The following is a 19,344-nucleotide window of genomic DNA, read 5'->3' as shown; positions in this document are numbered from 1 at the left end:
TAATTAATTTAATAGTTAATGTTAATGTTGGTACATACAGGGTGTCCGGAAAGTGGCGCACCACCTTGAAAGGGGGTAATTGGGTGATACCAAAGAGTACCAAAAAATGTTAAAAAAAATTCCAGTCTCTCTGTTTTCGCAGGATGACCAAAAGAAAATTAGGAAAATGGCAACACTGCTCAACTGTTCCCCCAATAATTTAAATTTCTAGTATTCAAAGCCATAGTAACGTTGCTGTTGTATTGTTGGCGTTAGTCAGGTTGGTTCATGAACGAGTCATGTAACTATGGTTTCATGTGAACGATGCCACACTGATCGAGATTGTTGATTCAAAAATCTTGTTAACAGTTTTCAGGCATTTCGTACAAGATTTTTCCGATTTTTTTGCAGCATGCCTTTGCGCAAAATATCCTTTAGGTAACAAATTCATTTGAACCTAAAATTATTGCTCGGAAATCGTTAATTTTGACATTAAACTTTTACTCTTCAATCCATCATATCTCGAAAAATTGAAGACATGGTTTTTTTTTTAACATTTTTTTGGTGATCTATGGCATTGTCCGATGATACAGTTTCACCGTGGTGCGCGACTTTCCGGACATCCTGTATGTATGTATATTGAATCTGCCATATTTTTATTATAAAATATTCTTTTAGTGTTAAAAGTTTTGTTATTTCAGTAACTTGCCTAATCTTCCATTTAGGTAGTTACGTTTCTTTATGAAGTAGGTACGTAGTTTAAGAAAAACAGTGACTAATAAGTTAATAATAATAACACTGGTCAACAGTGATTTTGTTGCCCTTGATGTAAGAGTGGTTTAGAATACTTCTATGCCAACAATTCACGAAGCTATAAATGGTTTTGGAAAATTGGCCACCTCCCCTAAGAAAACTTGTCAAATCTCCGATCCCAACCGCATCAAGGGGGAAAAATTTGGCCTTATTAAAGAATGACTTTGGTAAATACGAGGAGCCAACGTCTCAGAGCTCCCTAGAAGAAGAAGCTGTGGTGGAAGCAGAAGACTCCACCACGACAACTATGCGAAGCTGCAGGAAGCGCCTGATGGGAGAGAAACGAAAACATCTCTACCATCTGGAGAGCATAGAGAGGGCCCTGCAAGAGCTCAACAAAAAAGAAGAAAAGCTGCTTCAGGTGATTAACATGAAGCGAAAGAAACTAAACACTGAAGCAGCCAATCTTAATGTACAGGTGCAAAAATGCAACATTGTAATTGAGCAAATATCAAAACAATTGTAATAAACTATTTTTTTTAATATTGATTTTCATATTTTACTAAAAATCTGTAAAATTGAGAAAGAAATAGCAAGTATATTATTATTACAAATTGTTTCGTTTGAATGGTTAATTAATGTAATAGAAGTTGAAAAAGAAAAAAAAATATAAAACTTATGTTAAACTTTAAAAATAGGCATTTTATAAGCACGTCTTTTAAATTTTCTATGCCCCTATTTACTGAAAATCTTGAAGCAATTCAACTTTTGTTGGTCACGTGGCGTGCATAAAAGCGAATTTTATCATAATAATAACACTTTATTATAATTCGTGTTCTGAAGAGCCAACTCAAAGTCAAAATTATTACAAATATAAAATACGCCAAAATCATAAAAACCAGAGCCAATTCAGTACTTTCAAGAATATATTCGAAAACTATGGTCTTAAAAACATAGAAATCCGCAGATATTAAGGGAAACAAAAAAAAATTTTTTTTTTGTTGAGCTGTGTAATAAATCATTATTAATTCTTTAATGGTAACTTTTGTATTCAAGTTTAAGTGCAATAATTTTTAATTTTTCTTCGCTATAAGAATTTTAACAATTAAAACATGTAAAAACAGTACAAATTCTGTTGAGACGTTGAGAGTTAAACACGGCTGGCGCGCTTTGGACTAATGTGACAGAAGAGATAGTGTTTATCGTTCTGAAGATTGTTTTTGCTATTTTCTTCTTAATTTTTTTCCATGTTCTTTCCTTTTTTTGTTTCATCTTACTGTTTGTTCTTGATCTTGAGAATTGATATTCTTCGTAGTTTCCTATATTTGTATTTGAAAGGTATTTCTTTAATATTTGTTTCTTGTCTTTTATTGTTAATTTTGTAATTAACTAATTTTGTGTAATTTATTGAAAATCAATTGAAAATAAATCAAATGACATATTTTTCTCCCACTACATAAATAAAAATTTTGTGCATCACCGCTACAACCATCATATACAGAATGTTTTTGAAATTCATTGAAATTTTTGTGTAATTTTATCTCGAAAACCAAAAGACTTTTACTAAAACTCTTAATAGGCTCAATTTGTGACAAGGAATTACCACATTCTTCTTATACATGCCTCTTAAAAACACCCTGTATATAAAACGATGTTTAATGTTTAATAAACAAATGAAATAACTTTGACGTACAAAGAATTTTTTATGCGACTTATACTAAAAATGGAATTTTTAGGCCTCAAAAGCGGCCTAAAAGTAACTCTTTTCTGGCCGCAATCATTTTTGGCCGATCTATAGAGGCGACATCTATCCATAGTTTTGCTTATTACATCAAGATACCGACATTACCACCAATTTTTTAATTTTTTGGTTAAAATCAAATCCACAAACTGCTATAAAGTGCAATAAAGACGTGTTGAATTATTGAAAATGAACATGTCTAGCAGTGCTGCTGCAACAACATCAAAAAGCACATCAAACCGAATTCATGCAAATTGTGAAGCTACACATGCCGAAACTTCAAATGTAAATAAAGAAAATATGAACTTTTTTGAAGGATTTATAAATATTTACAATTATTCAGATGCTATAATCGATGAAATCAATAAATCATAAATAAAAATTAATTAACTTGTAAATTTAATGATGTCGCCTAAAAAATCTTGTGTGTATCACGGCCAAAAAGTGCCATTTTGCCATCGCCTTCTTTCTGGCTAGCGCCTCGGCTATTAAAAAAAGGCTCGGCCAAAAAAGAATCAGTTTTTGGCCTCGGTACACAAATGGCTATTATTATTATGTAAAAATAGCTAAAAATATTCACTTCACCTATTGTATATCTTGGAAACTATTACAGATATTGAGCAATACTTTGCGCCATCGCTTTTCTCGGCTCATTTTCCTTTCCAAAAAGGTCTTAAATGCCCAAAATTCGATGGGCGATTTTCGACTTAATCCATAAAAATTTTTCAATTTTTTGTTTTTGGGCCAAAACTAGTAAAATATTTGTCCGATCGATCTCAAATTTGTCCAGTTCAAAAATCAAAAAACAAAAGTCTCAAAAACCATATTTTTTTTATTTTATACGTCGATTTTGAGCCCAGTTTTAGAATCTGCGCGAAATACCAAATAACGCAAGTTTGCTTCAAAAATAAGCGAGATTTCGACCGAACTAGATTTGGAAAATAAGTCCAGAGGGAAAAAAAATGACTTTTTTCAAATTCGAAATAAATAAATTTGGAAGTTCAATCATCCCCCATAACATCAGGAATACTTCAATATCTATTTCCTTATTATTAATTTAATTTATTCAATTAAATGATAATTTGAGTAGAGGGCAAACCCCGTTATTCTTCGCAACCATTTTTACTTATTAACTTTTATTGCAAGTTTTTTTTTATTTTTAATATTTTTTTTTTAATATTTTTTGTAAAAGTAGAACATATTATACACTTCTGTATCAAGAAAATTAATATCTTCCAAATTATGAAAAAAAAAGTATGGGTGCCAATTTAAAATAAGAAAGTTGAATATCGCCCAAACGATCCTAAGATATTTAGAAAAATTCTAAAATCATCAATTTATAATAAATTAAAAACTATTTAATTTATTTTTTAAATTTTTGAAATCGGTTCATAAATAAAAATTCTACAGCGCGTGCCGTTTTTTTAAAATCACCCTGTATAAACTATTTTTCAGCTTATTTTAAACAAACTTTCTAAGTTTATTGCGAAACAACAAGCCATTTAAATTACGGTTTTATACAATTTTCAAACGAACAAATTCGTGCGCTGCGCATTCAGATAATATATAATCGTTTATGCAGGACCGGTCTTGCCGAGACACAACATAAAAACTTACGACCTCGATACAATACAAACCGACAGGGAGTCACTTTAGTAGTCTAGACCGGCTCCCGACCACTGCGTTTCTATCGTGGTAAGTAAAAATGAAAATTACTATTGCTTTATCATTCGAACGAGGTTAAATTCGATCTCAAATATAAGAAGATTTATCGATTTATCGGGTGGAAAACTCAACTTAAATAGAGATGAACGCTCGATCATTCTATTAACCTTCAAGCCGGCGTGCAGCGTCGAATCGACCGCACATGGCAAACATTACTGTCGATAAGATGGCGCTGCTTTTAGCAGTTTGTTTTTAACTTCTGTCTCATTGTAATATTTTGACATGTATATTAGATTTTGTTATACGGCAAAAAATTGGTACTTTTTGTCCAGCAATTAAACTGCAGTGGCAAGGCGAAGCGTAGCGAAACAAAGCCACTTTTCGGTCAAATAACAAATGCCACTTTTTCTCCAAACCTTAGATTTATTTCCACGACCAACAATGAGTGAACGCAAATTGAATTTTTACAAATAAAAATAAAAATTTGAGATTTTTTTTTTCAAACTGATATTCAAGAATTAACAGACAAATTGTCACAAAATTAATGGAGAAAAATGTTTCCCTGCTAACCTCCAAAATCAGCGGTTTGTTTTTTTTTCTCTTCATTTGGCGCATTGTTACTAGAATTGTGAAATTATTTGTGAATTTTTAAAACATGTTTTAAAAATTTTGCAAAAATATTTTCTCCAATTTCGCTGTTTGCCACCAGAATATTTATAATATATAACAAAACTGCCTACTTTACTGTCTAAAAACGACTGAAAAATAGTGACTTTTGTGACGTTGGGAGAAAAGAAAAACTCAAATGCGGACGAAAAATGACCGAAATTACAAATGTAAATAAAGCAAATATGTATACTTTTCTGAAGGCTCCATTAATAATTGCAATTATTATTATTGTTATAAATGATTAAATAAATCATGAATAAACATTATATAACTTGTAAATCGCCTAAAAAATCTTGTGTTTATTACTCCCAAAAGTGCCATTTTGCTCTCGCCTTGTCTAAAATAAGGCTCAGCCAACAAAGAAACACTTTTAGCTTTGGTACGAAAATAACAATTTTTGGCACCCTTATTTTAGCGTCGTGACTCATAAAGATATAATTATTAGCGATTTTTGAGTTTTTTGTGGAAATTCAAATTGTTTTCAACATAGCTGTAATACGAAAGCAAATTCACTGATGAATATTATTGAAAAATCGATTTCTTGAAATCAGACGTAAATACATACAAACGTTTCTGAAAAACTTTCAGCCGTTGAATCTAGATAAAAATTGGTGGTTTTGTAGATTTCAAGCTCCTCTTTGCGAACTCAAGCCAGAAAACAACGAAAATCAGCGAGAAATCGTCGTTTTGCTTCGAAATATGCGGTTTTCTATAAGAATTTGGATGATCTCGTACAGATTTCAGCTATTTTCTCGCGATTCAGCTGTTGAATCTAAATAAAAACTGGCGGTTTTGTAGATTTCGAGCTCTTAGCGAATTCAAGCCAGAAAACAACGAGAATCAGCGAGAAATCGTCGTTTAGCATCGAAATAAGCGGATTTCTCTAAGAATTTTGATGATTTCGTGCAGATGTCTGCTGTTTTCTCGCGATTCAGCCGTTGAATCTTGATAAAAACTGGTGGTTTTGTAAATTTCGAGCTCTTCTTTGCGAAAACAGCGAGAATCAGCGAGTAACCGTCGTTTAGCATGTTTTAGCAATTTTTATGATTTCGTGTAGATTCGTGCCATAAGTAGTCAGTCTAATGGCCAAACGTCAAACTACCAAGCAATTAAATTCACCAAAGCCATTATAACACAAATACGACGCTCACGAACGGGGAGAAAATGCAGACAGAACCTTAAACCCAATGTAAGACGGGAAGTAAGCAAGACCATTCAGCACTTCCAAATCAGCTCTAGCCAAATTATTGGATAAGATAATAGATCTTTGGGTGTTGAACCACGAATTTGCAGAAAAGTTGAAAACTTTCTATGACACAATAAAAGAATGTTTAGAATCGATCAAGTTACTTGGTTATCGACACTGACTCTTAGGATCCAATTATAAAAATTCATGTAACAACCAAAAATGGGATATCAGAACCAACGAATTATATGAAAATTCAATGGAACGTCAAACGTTAACGGACATGCCAACATTTCTACGAATAAGATTTCAGAGTCCAGAAGCCACACAAACATTGGAGAAAAAAAACGCATTTTTTCCCCTATCTGAAAAAAAAAATCTGTTTTTATTTGCTCTATTCTTATGCAAATTGTGTTTGAAACAATGTGAAAAATAGAAAATTATATCATTAAGAGTAGAAGTAAGTCTTTTTGTGGAAAGCCCTGTAAGCCAACGAATCAGAATAAAATAGAAATTTTTACATGAACTCATTTATAAAAACAAAAGTAAAAAAAAACATCTAAACTGTCAATAAATTTACTTTCATTCGTTAGTTTCAAACTTATTAAAGTCGGTGGTTACGAACGCTAGACGTGCGTTTAATAATTTTTGATTTTGACAACTGACATCGCCGACAACGACATTTATCGTGCACATGAGCGACTCTTGTTACACCGCTGTTAAACAGGATAATAAGTTTATCATTCCGGTTTTTTGAGACTTTTCTTTATGGTACACATTCACTTGTAAATAAGTCGTGCTTCTATTGATAATAAAGCGAAATTTCAGCATGAGAATTGCCTCAAGAAACCTCATATTTTAATTCTGTCGCGCCGCCTATGGAACTTTCTACTCTTTCGCTGTCGAAAAAAAGGCGAAAACCGGTCACTTCAACTGTTTCTATAGAGTTACAGAGGGGCGCACTTTTTGACCGTTGAAGATCAAATCTGTTTTATCAAGTTAGTTTTCAAAATCATTACGAATTGTTGTGTTATAAATTTAAACACTAACTTGATAAAATAGCATCTTTTCCTCATATACTGAACAGAATTTTCTTAAAATCTAAAATGACGACTTAGCATAACCGATACCAGATAAGAACTGATAGTTTTTAATCAAATGTGAATGTGAATGTGAAAAACCTTAATTTTTGTGGTTTTTATTCCGTAATTTATCATACAGCGATCATAACGTTGAAACGTAGAGGCGTCTTTAATTTTTTTCATAAATTTTAAACTGAGTTTATTTTGTGAAACTAAATCCATTGTTTTGTGCAGGCGCATGTCAATATTTATCCAACAAACGAGCCTATCTCATTAAATTTTAGAATAACACATTATTTTCAATTCTATGTCCATATATTCGTTGCATAGAGTTTTACCCAACGGGCTCCAATTAAGAGAATGTAATTGGGCTGTAATTGGAGTGGAATCACTGCTCTCGTCCTCAACCTTGTGTGGCCCATTTTTCCAAAAAAAAATTCTATCAATAACATTATTTTTCTAGGTTTTATTTTAAGATTCTAGTTTAAGTTGTAAAACACGAGTGCACTTCTCATGCTGTTAGAACAACACGACAAAAACGGCGTTCAGTTTGGCAATACTGTTGCTGACAGGTGTTATGGTCAGATTAAAAATTCGATCCATTTTATATTTTGTAAATAGATTTACAACAAAGAAAATTGAAAAAAAAGTTAACATTTTTGCACCATGTCATCATCAACATAAAGGTGATTCAGTCTGTGAAATTATTATTCCCTATTAGTGCTTGCCTCTTTTTCAAAGACAAAACCAGAAAAACCAAAAATTTTTATGTTAAATCAAACAAGTTTTATGGATTTTAAGAAGTGCAGGATCTTAGAATTTTTGCAACGAAATCCGAGCATTCTTGAAGACCATTTAACTTAAAATTCCGAAGTTTTCATTAATTTTCTTTGCAACGACATAGATTTCTAAATTCTTTCAATTTTTGGCAATCGACCCCCACAACTGTTATTAGATATTAAGAAGCAAATTAAATTAATAATGCATTGATAATGTCTAAACAGCAAAATGGATTTGTTCGCCCTCTATGAAGACGGCATCAATCTTGCTTCTCTCGGGTGGTTCTGCGGAAGAGACAGACACCCTGGCAGGAACCGCCAGGACGCCAACAGTCAAGCAATGAAACTATTTGAGCATTGTAAAGTGGTACCGAGTCGAGCCCACCAAAATCCACCTTGTCCCGTTTGTAATCGAAATCCTCCTGTTTTGATGACGACGGTCACAGACAACGCGAGGGACGGATGGCGCTTTTGTTGTCCTCATGGCCACAAGCGCTCACGCTTCAGTGGTACCTTTCTCGAGCGAGCCCGGTTGAACGACATCGGTGGATCTAGGATCCTTAAGATAATATGTTGCTGGTTGCAAGGTACCAAGCTCGCCACTTAAACGATTCGAATAATAACTGGAATTTCAGACCTTACTCAAGTTGTGTGCAACCAAACTGTTCATTGCTCCAGCGACACCATCAACGCGTGGTACGGTTACTGTCGCGACGTGGCAAGAAAAATTGCGTGGCACGACTTTACCCCCATCGGCGGTGATCACGATATTGTCGAGATCGACGAAACTCATCTCTTCAAACGAAAATATCGTGTTGGAAAATTGACAGAATGGAAACACAACTGGTTATTTGGGGGAATTTCACGTACTACTCAGCAGAGGTTTGGCGTATTGGTGCCTAGCCGTGACAGCGACACGCTTTTGCCATTGCTGCAACAATTTGTCGACTGTGACTCGGTGATATTTTCAAACGAATTCCCAGCATATCGTGATGTAGTGGGGCAAGCATTTGCCGGCCACTTGACTGTCAATCACTGCGAAAATTTTGTGATTCCACCGGAGGATGAAGATCCATTTTGGGCACCGGCAGACACGTTTCATCCCAGATGTCTGCAAACATTTATCGGTCCTCGTCCACAAGGTATGGAAGAAGCATTTTGCGTTTCGACAAACAAATTTGAACGTTCATGGAGAGATTTAGAGAAGACGCTGGGAACGTTGAACAATTTTGAGCTAGCCGATGGTTATATCGGAGAGTGGATGTATAGGCACAACATTTTGAACAAGCTCTCCGATGACTTGACCGCTCAATATGATCGTTTTCTTAGGGCCGATTGCAGAAACGCTGATTAAACAACGGACTATAAAATCCTGGATTAAATTTAGTCCTGAACTATATTTTGATCCTATTGCAGAAACGTGGTGTATAGATGGGATTACGTAATCCAGGATGAAACGTTTTTGATTGTGAACGAACCACATTTTTGACAGGTAACTTCACGGATTAATCCAAATAATGGGTACTGCAAGTTAGAAAATAAAAAATTACCCACATTTAAAATTATTTCTTATGTAAATATTGTAATGATGGTTATAAAATGTCGTTTTAACTGGATATGTACCAACTGTGACACTACTGTAAGTAGAAGATTTATCTTGCTTGGAGATCTTCGCAAGACTAAGGGGTTATGGGGGTTACTAAGAACTATTGAATTATTGGAAAAATAGCGATATTTCTAACATTTCTCCTAACAAAACTTTCAAATCATAGAAATTAGTTTTTATTTGTAAAATTATTCATAATTTACTGTCTCAAAGTTACAACCTGTACATTATTTAAGAATAAGGTTATTCTCGAGTTTATCATTTTAAAAGGTTCCGAAAAATTAATTTTAATCCAACATCGAGGTCGCAAACTTCTTTATCAATAAGAACTTTCAAAAAAAATTACGCTGTTAATCCCTAAGGTGAGATGTTCAAAATACTAAATTGCAATTTCTAACTTCTATTATGAAAATCAACATTTTAGAGAGTTTTTCTATATATTAAACGCTATAAAAACTAATTAAAACGGTGAGGAAATAACAAAGTTACGATAAAAGAAAATAGTTAGAAACATACACTCCCGTTCAAAAGTATTTGTCCACTAACATTTTTTTAAGTAACTCCAAAATAATTTCTTTCTTCCGCTTTTGTTTGGCGTTTTTTGTTTTCATGTTTATATATGTACTTCATTGATGCTAACAGCAATTTTTTTCTTTTTTTGATGTTATAGAAAATATCAATTTTTTAATTTTTTAATGTGCTTTTAGAAATTTTGAAAAAGTTATCGTTTCACATATTTTTACAATCCATCAGCCTATAAATGTAAAAATGAAAGTGTTGATTGATGTTTACCGTTTTTTTAATATCGTGAAGGTGTTTGACAACAAAACTTCTTTAATTTGTGGTTGCGGAAGTTTATGGTTTTTCAAGTTTTTCTTAAAAAAATTGTGACAGTTTTGTACAGAAATGGTGAAGAAAGTTAAGTTAGGTGTGGAAACGCGTGCAATGATTATCGCTTATCACAGAATCAGCAGAAATATCCGCGAAATCGCAAAAGAATTAATATTTTTAAGTGGGCAAATACTTTTGAGCGGTAGTGTATTTCTTCGATTGCAGTTAGTTATGAATTGTATCCAGACTATTACAGAGAATTTATGCCTAGAATTTGATGTAATTAGTTAGTTTTTCGATTTTTTACCTTGTAAAGGTTTTCCAGTGTAGGGTCTTGTATAATACGTTTATCAAAACTTTGGTCAAAAAGTCGTCTAGAGATTTTTTTCTCTTTCAAAAGCTATTAAAACGAACAAAATCGGTTAAAAAATAACGAAGTTACTGAATTAAGTTAATTAATGGGGCAGGTATGCACGTATACATTTTTGATTTTTAAACAAAATGCTTAAATTGATTTGAATTCAAAATGAACATCCTTTTGGTCAGTTGTTTTTACCCTACATTTTTGCTTAGATTCAAAAAATTGTAAGATATGAGCCCACATCTACTTGATTTGGGTGAGCTAGCTCATAAGCTGTTGTGGTCCACCTATGTTTAATTCCGGAAAACGCATAATACGCGTACATCCAAAAATCATGTTTAGTTGAACATCCAGAGCTATAATAAAAAAGTGCCTGTCACCTTTTTCATTAATTAAGACTGTTTTGCCTTTATTTCAACATCCACAAGTCGCAAAACCACATAACCTAAAAGATTTTACTTAGAAGTGTCAATTTAGTTCGTCATATAATCCATCAAACTTGTGGGATTATGTTTAGTCCCAGACTAAATCGTTTAATCCAAGATTAAATCGTTTGTGCAATCCATATTTCGTTTAGTCCTTGCTATAGTTCAGAACTAAATTTTAGTCACGGACTACATTTAACCCCAAACAAAATATATTATTCTGCAATCGAATTTGACGTATAATCGTAGATTAAAGCTTTAGTCTTGAACTAAAAATTTAATCCGCGTTTCTGCAATCGGGCCTTAGAGATGTTGCGCGAGCGTATCCGGGTCTAAGAGGGAAGAAGATGCAGCCCGATATTCTCAAGTGTGATTGTCATGAATGCGAACCATAGAGTAAAGAGGTAAGGAAAAAATCTTTCGTTGTACAGGGTGATTTTTAAAAAACGTCAGGCTTCAATGGCTTTTAATTTAATATAAGCTGATAATTTTAGAATTTTTCTAAATGTCTTAGTCTTATTTTAAATTTTGACCTTTTTTTTTCTTCATGATTGGGAAGATAGTAATTTTTTTGATTCAGAAATGCGTAATATGTTCTACAGGTGATTCTTAATAATATTAATCAAAGGATACTGTAATAACCCAAAAGGCCCGCCAAAAACATTAACATGCACACAAAACATATACAGGGTGATTTTTTTAAAACGGCAGGCGTTGTAGAATTTTTATTTATGAACCGATTTCAAAAATTTAAAAAACAAATTAAATGGTTTTTAATTTACTATAAACTGATGATTTTAAAAATTTTCTAAATGTCTTAGTATCTTTTGGGCGATACTCAACTTTCTTATTTTAAATTGGAACCCATATTTTTTTTTCATAATTTGGAAGATATTAATTTTCTTGATTCAGAAATGTGCAATATGTTCTACTTCTACCAAAAATATTTTTTAAAAAATTATCAAAATTGAAAAAAAATAAGCAATAAAAGTTAATAAAATCTATTGCATGGTGTCAAATAAAAGAATGCCGTATTGTAATGTCAAAAAGCAGCAAATAACAGAAAGGATCGGCATTTTTTTTTTTTGAAACTATTAATAACAAAAGACAATAATAATTAAAAATCAGAAAAAACAACTACCTAATTTAATTAAAATACTGTTGAAACGCCATCCCGTTTTTTTCATTGCACAATTGACACCTACGAGAAATGCATTGTGCATTGTAAGGTGTAGCCCCATCTTGTTGAAAGAAAACTTGTTCTTTTTGTTATTTGGATATTGTGTTATTTGACACCACGCACCTAGATTTTATTAACTTTTATTGCCCAAATTTTTTCATTTTTGATTTTTTTTTTAAATATTTTTTGTAAAAGTAGAACATATTACACATTTCTGAATCAAGAAAATTAATATCTTCTAAATTATGAAAAAAAAAATATGGGTGTCAATTTAAAATAAGAAAGTTGAGTATCGCCCAAAAGATACTAAGACATTTAGAAAAATTTTAAAATCATCAGTTTATAGTAAATTAAAAACCATTTAATTTGTTTTTTAAATTTTTGAAATCGGTTCATAAATAAAAATTCTACAACGCCTGTCGTTTTAAAAAAATCACCCTGTATTTGAAAATGGTGCTAAAAGACCGCGAAATTTAAAATCCAAAGTTTGGCTGTGATTGTCAAAAATGGTTAGGACCTACGTTGTGTTTGAGAAAAACAAAATTACTAGAGAAAATTTAGTAAACGGACCTCGGTTCTTTAGTGCAACGGGCAAAAGCGACACAAACGGAAGAGAAAAATAAAACAACAAATGGGTTGGAGAGCTGTATTAGTGAACGTTGATCATTGATGTTATTTGCTTTGGGAAATTAGTGTAGTTAGTGACTTAGAACATGGAAAATGAAAAACTAGCAATGCAACGGACCGTTAGACCTGTAGTGAGTGTGTTTAGTCTAGTTTAGCCTAGTTTAGTTTAGTTTTGATATTACAATAACGGCATTCTCTTATTTGACACCACGCACCAAGATTTTATTAACTTTTACTGCCTATTTTTTTTCAATTTTGATATTTTTTTGTAAAAGTAAAACATTTTACACATTTCTGAATCAAGAAAATTAATATCTTCCAAATTATGAAAAAAAAATATGGGTCCCAATTTAAAATAAGAAAGTTGAATATTGCCCAAAATATACTAAGACATTTAGAAACATTCTAAAATCATCAGCTTATAGTAAATTAAAAGCCATTTAATTTGTTTTTTAAATTTTTAAAATCGGTTCATAAATAAATAAATAATAAATAAATAAAAATATAGTTGTACTCTTTTTTAAAATTAATTTTTTTTTTAGCATTTAGAAGTTGAGCATCCGTACAGAAAAGTAAACTGTTGTTAACTCTATACTAAAACGTGTAGGGTAACCCTCACTCTAAAAGTTGAGATGTTCGAGTTCGACCGTGTACGTACTTTCAAAATTATCTCCTCCCGAACCGTACCATTCTCGCTCCTTTTGCCCCGCTAGAAAAATCGACGAGTTTCCAAACTAACAAAGTGGCCGGTTTTCGTCCTTTTCGGCCGTTTGGTTTTCGAGAAATAAATTTTTAAAAATCGTTTTCGTTCGTCCGGCTTTGCTGACGTGGTAGATGTTTCAAAATGCTGTTCGTGGGGACAAAACCATAACCATTAAGTCGAGAGAGACTATAAAGATGCAATAAACATTTCAGAAAAGGGTCTGATTTTTTGTATACACAACATATACGGTAGCGGTTTTTTTTGTCTCGGCACTTATTTAAATCGGTCCGAGCAACGAAGGAAACATTCGCGGAGATTGATTTCTTTAATCGAGTTCGGCTTATTTTTAATACAGGATCTCTTTGACCATCAAGGTGTGTTTTCGGTATGTATGCGCGAAACTTACACTTGAAAATCTGGAAGCATGTTTCGGAACTCCTCTTTACAAGCGCGAATTAATTGTTTAATCACAGATCATCATTTGATGGACAAACATTTGTTGACACTCTGCATAAAAAATTTGCATAAATACCAAGTATCTAACAGGCTCTTTTTAGGGGTACTTATGCAAAAGTACAACAGATAAATCAAATGAACGCGACGAGTATCGAATTTTATTACGACTCGGTCGATTTTTAATCGTTCGGCGGCAGTAGATATTAGAGAGACAAAAAATGCAAGTGTGTTAGGCGTAATTGCGGGAACTCATTACACAAAAGATGTAAAAGATAAGAAAATTTAAGAATCTGCTAATTTACCCGTTTAATGCTTTTGTATAGTGAGTACTGCAATTAAGCCATAAAATCACTATTTGGTACCTGCTGCAACTGTAACTTGACAACGGAGCTTCAAATACTGCCCGAGTGTTATGACCAGTATTTTTTACGTCTCTTCTTGGGATCTGAAGTGGTATCTAAACAAACTGCCCCTTCCGGGTGACGAAGACTTTATTACTTAAAGCATAATCAAAGAAACGAACGTGTAATCAATTTCGACTTTCTAAATTTTAATCCATTCCCAACCTACTACAACAATAGCGTTTCGAAATAATACGATTTTTCATTAATTTTTCGCATATTGGGATATTTCTCCAAAAGCTACCGATGGAAATTTTATTGCAAGCGTGTGATTTTGGTACGAGGAGAAGTTACAAAAAAAATCATATCTACAACGAAATCCTAACTTATTCTGTTCTGATGATATAAATTAAATATTCTTCATAATTTAATTATTAGTTCTAAATCGGCGTCACCCCATTCCCCTTCACACAATTAAAAAAACGACCATCACACAGCGATAGTCGCGATAAACAAATATGAATTTGACTAAAACAATAAATTAACAAGGGATTAAGAAGTCCTGATGGTCGTTTTATTGTAGTTTAACAAAAAAAGAAAAACGAACCGTTCATCATAAATACCCCGAAACGTAAGTACCATTTACGACTCGGCCGACATTTAATTGTTCTAAAGCAGTACATAATAGATATTAGAGAGACTAAAAATGCAAATGTGTATGATTTAATTAACGTACTTATTACACAAAAGGAGTACACCATCACAGCACTTGAGTTTTGTTATTTATGAGTATTTATAAGTACCGACATCCACTTCACACCCTTTCTCACCAGAAAAAAACCGACCATCAGACAGGGATAGTCGGGTGGCTCATTTTACCGATATTTTTCATCAATAACAAAATCTGCTATTTGGTAGTTTGGTACTATTGTGTAGTGAGTACTCCAATTAAGACTTAAAGTCACTGTTCAAGCAGAGATAAGGAGGAGGTATATAAGGATTTGTTAAAATAATGTTCACTATAAATGAACCAAATTATCAAAATTACAATTTATTCCCCAAACACCAAATTTGACAAAAAATGCTGACGCGCGTTTCGATAGCAATGCTATCATCATCAGAGCGATGATTAAAACTGTGTTAAATAAAACTGTTTTAATCATCGCTCTGATGATGATAGAATTGCTATCGAAACGCGCGTCAGCATTTTTTGTCAAATTTGGTGTTTGGGGAATAAATTGTAATTTTGATAATTTGTCAACATCACCAAGAATTGATCCAATAAATTTTCGTTGTATAAATGAACCGATAAATAAATATGAATTCGAAGAAAACAATAAATTCACAAGGAATGAAGAATGCGAAATCTCTGAAGAATGGGACCGGACATCCTGATAATCGTTTTATTTTAATCTAACAAAAAAAAACAGAACCTTAAATACCCCAAAAAGTACGTCTATAATTAAACAATGTTTAAATACATAAAATATTGTTTTCCTCGAGAGAAACGGCACTTATTAAAATCAGTCCGAGCTGTGAAGAAAACAAAATCTGACATTAATTAATTACGGATCCGTACTCTCAATTTACAAAAAAATACGATTTTTCACGCATGTTTCGGATACAAATATTCGCTTTGAGTGAGCTATATGAGTTTTTTAGGTCCCTATTTCGGTAAAAAAAGAATGTTTTGAAAGGTAACTGGAGAATTCCATAAAAAATTATCAACAGCATTTTTTCTTCTTAAATTGAGAATCTATTGTGTGATTGCATGAGTTCAAAAAAAACCGCAAATAACCTTTTTTGCAAGCAGCGGGTCTGCTTATCAATACTCGAGAATCACTCGAAAATCAGGGGCAGTTAGAGGAAATCACTAAAAATCAGGAGAAAATATTAGAACATCGGGGGCCAATCATTAGAAAATCAGAGGAAATCACTAGGAAGTCAGGGAAAATTAGACGAAATCCCAAGAAAATCAGGAGAATTTGGACGAAATTACAAGAAAATCCGAGAATGTTAATCGAAAACACAAGGAAATCAAGGGAAGTTTGTCGTATGCCATTTTTGAAAAATATTAACTTCTAGGATTAATCTTCCTGAAAAATCAGTGTGTTAGTCTTAGGAAATCACTATGAATCAGAGGAATTCATTACGAAATCAGGGAAGCTTTGACGAAATACAAAAAAACAAAGACAGTTAGACGAAATCGATGGAAAATTATTAGAACATCAGGGGCATTCAATAGGAAACCAGGAATTGTCAGACGAAATCACAAGGAAATCAGGGAAGTTAGGCGAAATCAAAAGGAAATCAGGGGAAATTAGCGAGAAAATAAAAGGCAGTTAAGTGTGTGCCATTTTTGACAAGTCATCTTATCAATAAGAAATCACCAGACAGACAATATGGGAAAATCATTAAGAAATCAATAGAAAATCAGGAGTTAGACGCGACATCAAAAAAAAATCAGGGAAAGTTAGACGAAATCACACGGAAATCAGGGGAAGTTAGACAAAATCACAAGACAATCAGCGACAAAATCAGGTGAACTCAGCCCCTGGTCAATACCAATTTATAAATGAATAAACTTAAACAAACAGGTCGTTTCCAAACAATGGATCCCAAAATATAAATTACTGTAACCCATTTATAATTATTGCTCACATCTCAAAATGTTCTAAAGTTTTTTGACTCGACCATTTTTCTGTATGTCCATTTTAAATATGACAGCGAAAATCTCGAAAGTGTATAATAATTTTTATTATCGAGAATATTGAAATGCAATGTTTATTTGCGATTTAACGAATTTACAGGCGATTTCTGTTAAGTCATAACATGGTTGGGACCTATGACAGGTACCAGAGCTTCTCAAACGCAAAAGCGACCGTAAAAGATTAGACAAATTTTCTAACTTCAATCATCTATCTCCGTTAACATCACGGGCTACGTCAATATTCTATTTATTTATATTTTTTTTTTATTTCTTTGATTAAATAGAAATTTAGTAAGAGAGCGAACTATGTTATTCTTTATAATCTTTTTTGGACCAGTTATGTAACTGCTGCTCTATTGTCGATGGTTTGTTGTTTTCCTTTTCCACCCCTGTCATCAGATGTTTTGAACAAAGATCGAGAGTCGTACCGCATCACATTCACAAAAGAAAATCGTAAATTGGGTAATTAGGAGATGATTATTACTGATTTACAACAGCCTCATTTTATGGCTTAGAGGACACCAACTCAGAAATCGCCTGTATTCATAGAAACTCTCCAATTTATATAAATTTGCGAGATTCTGTTGTATATTTTTTTCTTGCTATGACGTGGTGCCCAAATGAGGGACGTGTCTTATATTTTTTCTTCTTTTATTGTATGAGTAATAGAATTTGCAATAGACTCAGAAACCACGAAAGACGAAGCCTGTCTGATTTATGAATTTTCTGCGTAGTACGGTTAAATTTTTAATAGCGAAGCGCGTTGGTTTAAAAACCTTAAAACCTTTTATTCTTTTTTTGATTCTAAAATTTTCAGGAAAATCTACATTTTGCCATGCGTACTTATTTCTATCAGAGTTTCAAAAAACGAAAACCACAAAATATGAAGTTATCTTAACACTTTCTTTGTTAAATGTTAAATGACAAAATGCAATTAACTAGGTGGCCATCGGAATTCTTTAGAACTCGGTTTTTTGTAAACCTAATTTTTCCGAGGCCATCTTTGTTTCATAGTACATATGTCAAATAAACAATCTCAAATTAAAATCCAACGCCACGGAAAAGCGAGGTTCACGAAAAAAGAGATCTACAGAATTCCGAGGGCCACCTAGTTCTCTAATAAAATGTGTAAAAGTGCTTATTTTATTACTTGACATTGAATCCTGAATCTATCTCAAATTACGCTCATTAATTTCACTTCTTATTTTTCAGATATGGATAACAACCGTTGTTGTGAATATCGGACTCTGAAGACGAGATATGCCCTAGCACCATCTCATAGAAAACGATCAATCGTTTAGCTCAAGATCACTCCATGCAGCGTCTGTCTCAAATCTCTCTACCAAACCTGCAGGACGAGAGCTCATAAATGTTTCTAGATATCCGAAGGAAACGTGTTGACCACTGTGTCATTCTCCCAACATGATATTTCTGTCTAAAGAGGCGGCTTTCCACAATATTGTAGTCCCCGCCAATAGAAATGCAGTGATTTTTTCGCTACGTCGCGACAACTGAACTACGAGTTAATGTTGCATTCTGTTGATCTTTATGTTTGTTATTTTATTTTTTGATTTTATATTTGTATTTTCGGTTCATTTTGAATTAAAGTGTCACGAAAACTTACTATTGAGTGTTTTTATAGTGTACAGCTGTGTTACTTGGCAAGCAGAAACACTTACCTATGTAAATAACCAATTTGCCTAAGGTTTAAGTGGAAATTTCTAGGTGAAGATTGCTAATAAATTGAGTGATCGTCTTGTTTCCACAATTATTTATTAATTTTTGGTAGATATTGAGATGTTGCCGGATTACTCGGTGGTTTACATTTTAGAAACCGCGATTCTAGAACATTCAAAAAACGCCGTCTTTATTTGTATAAAATAGCTCCAATTGTTTGATTTCAAAATTTCATTAAGAGCCGTTTTTTCAATTACTGATTAATTAGCTGATCACGTAACTGACAATTTTTGATTAACCAAAAGTTAACGTTTGGATATCGAAAATGGCATTTTTCAATGATTTTTTAATTCTTAATTAGCCGATTCTCAATTAATCAAAAAGTCGTTAAGTTGGTACAACCGTGTATAGCTGTGAAGTTGCATCAAACATTTGACATTGTCAAACAAAAGTTGCTTCAACATTTTTTTAAGTGAAACGGAAAAGTGTTCCTGTGCGATGGAAAAGCCTAGCAAACGATCCACCAACTTTACTGTAGAAGAGGAAACACTGCTAGCTGCATTAGTAGACCAA

The 19,344-nt window shown here is 32.9% G+C and overlaps 1 protein-coding gene across 1 annotated transcript; it reads left to right on the top strand.

Moving 5' to 3' along the window:
* Positions 1 to 4,074: 4,074 nt before the first annotated feature.
* On the top strand, positions 4,075 to 18,719 carry LOC148166102 (uncharacterized). The gene is made up of 4 exons (XM_088049433.1): positions 4,075 to 4,168; positions 8,080 to 8,441; positions 8,490 to 11,481; positions 18,307 to 18,719. The coding sequence occupies exons 2-3, from the start codon at positions 8,084 to 8,086 to the stop codon at positions 9,206 to 9,208; spliced, it is 1,077 nt and encodes a 358-aa protein (XP_087905559.1). The 5' UTR covers positions 4,075 to 4,168; positions 8,080 to 8,083; the 3' UTR covers positions 9,209 to 11,481; positions 18,307 to 18,719.
* Positions 18,720 to 19,344: the final 625 nt, after the last annotated feature.

The sequence above is a fragment of the Gnatocerus cornutus genome, unplaced genomic scaffold, assembly GCF_029298725.1.
Source record: "Gnatocerus cornutus isolate USDA-ARS CGAHR unplaced genomic scaffold, icGnaCorn1.1 ctg00000025.1, whole genome shotgun sequence".
In the NCBI taxonomy this organism is placed as follows: Eukaryota; Metazoa; Arthropoda; class Insecta; order Coleoptera; family Tenebrionidae; genus Gnatocerus; species Gnatocerus cornutus.
This window is presented reverse-complemented; position numbering and strand designations above follow the sequence as displayed.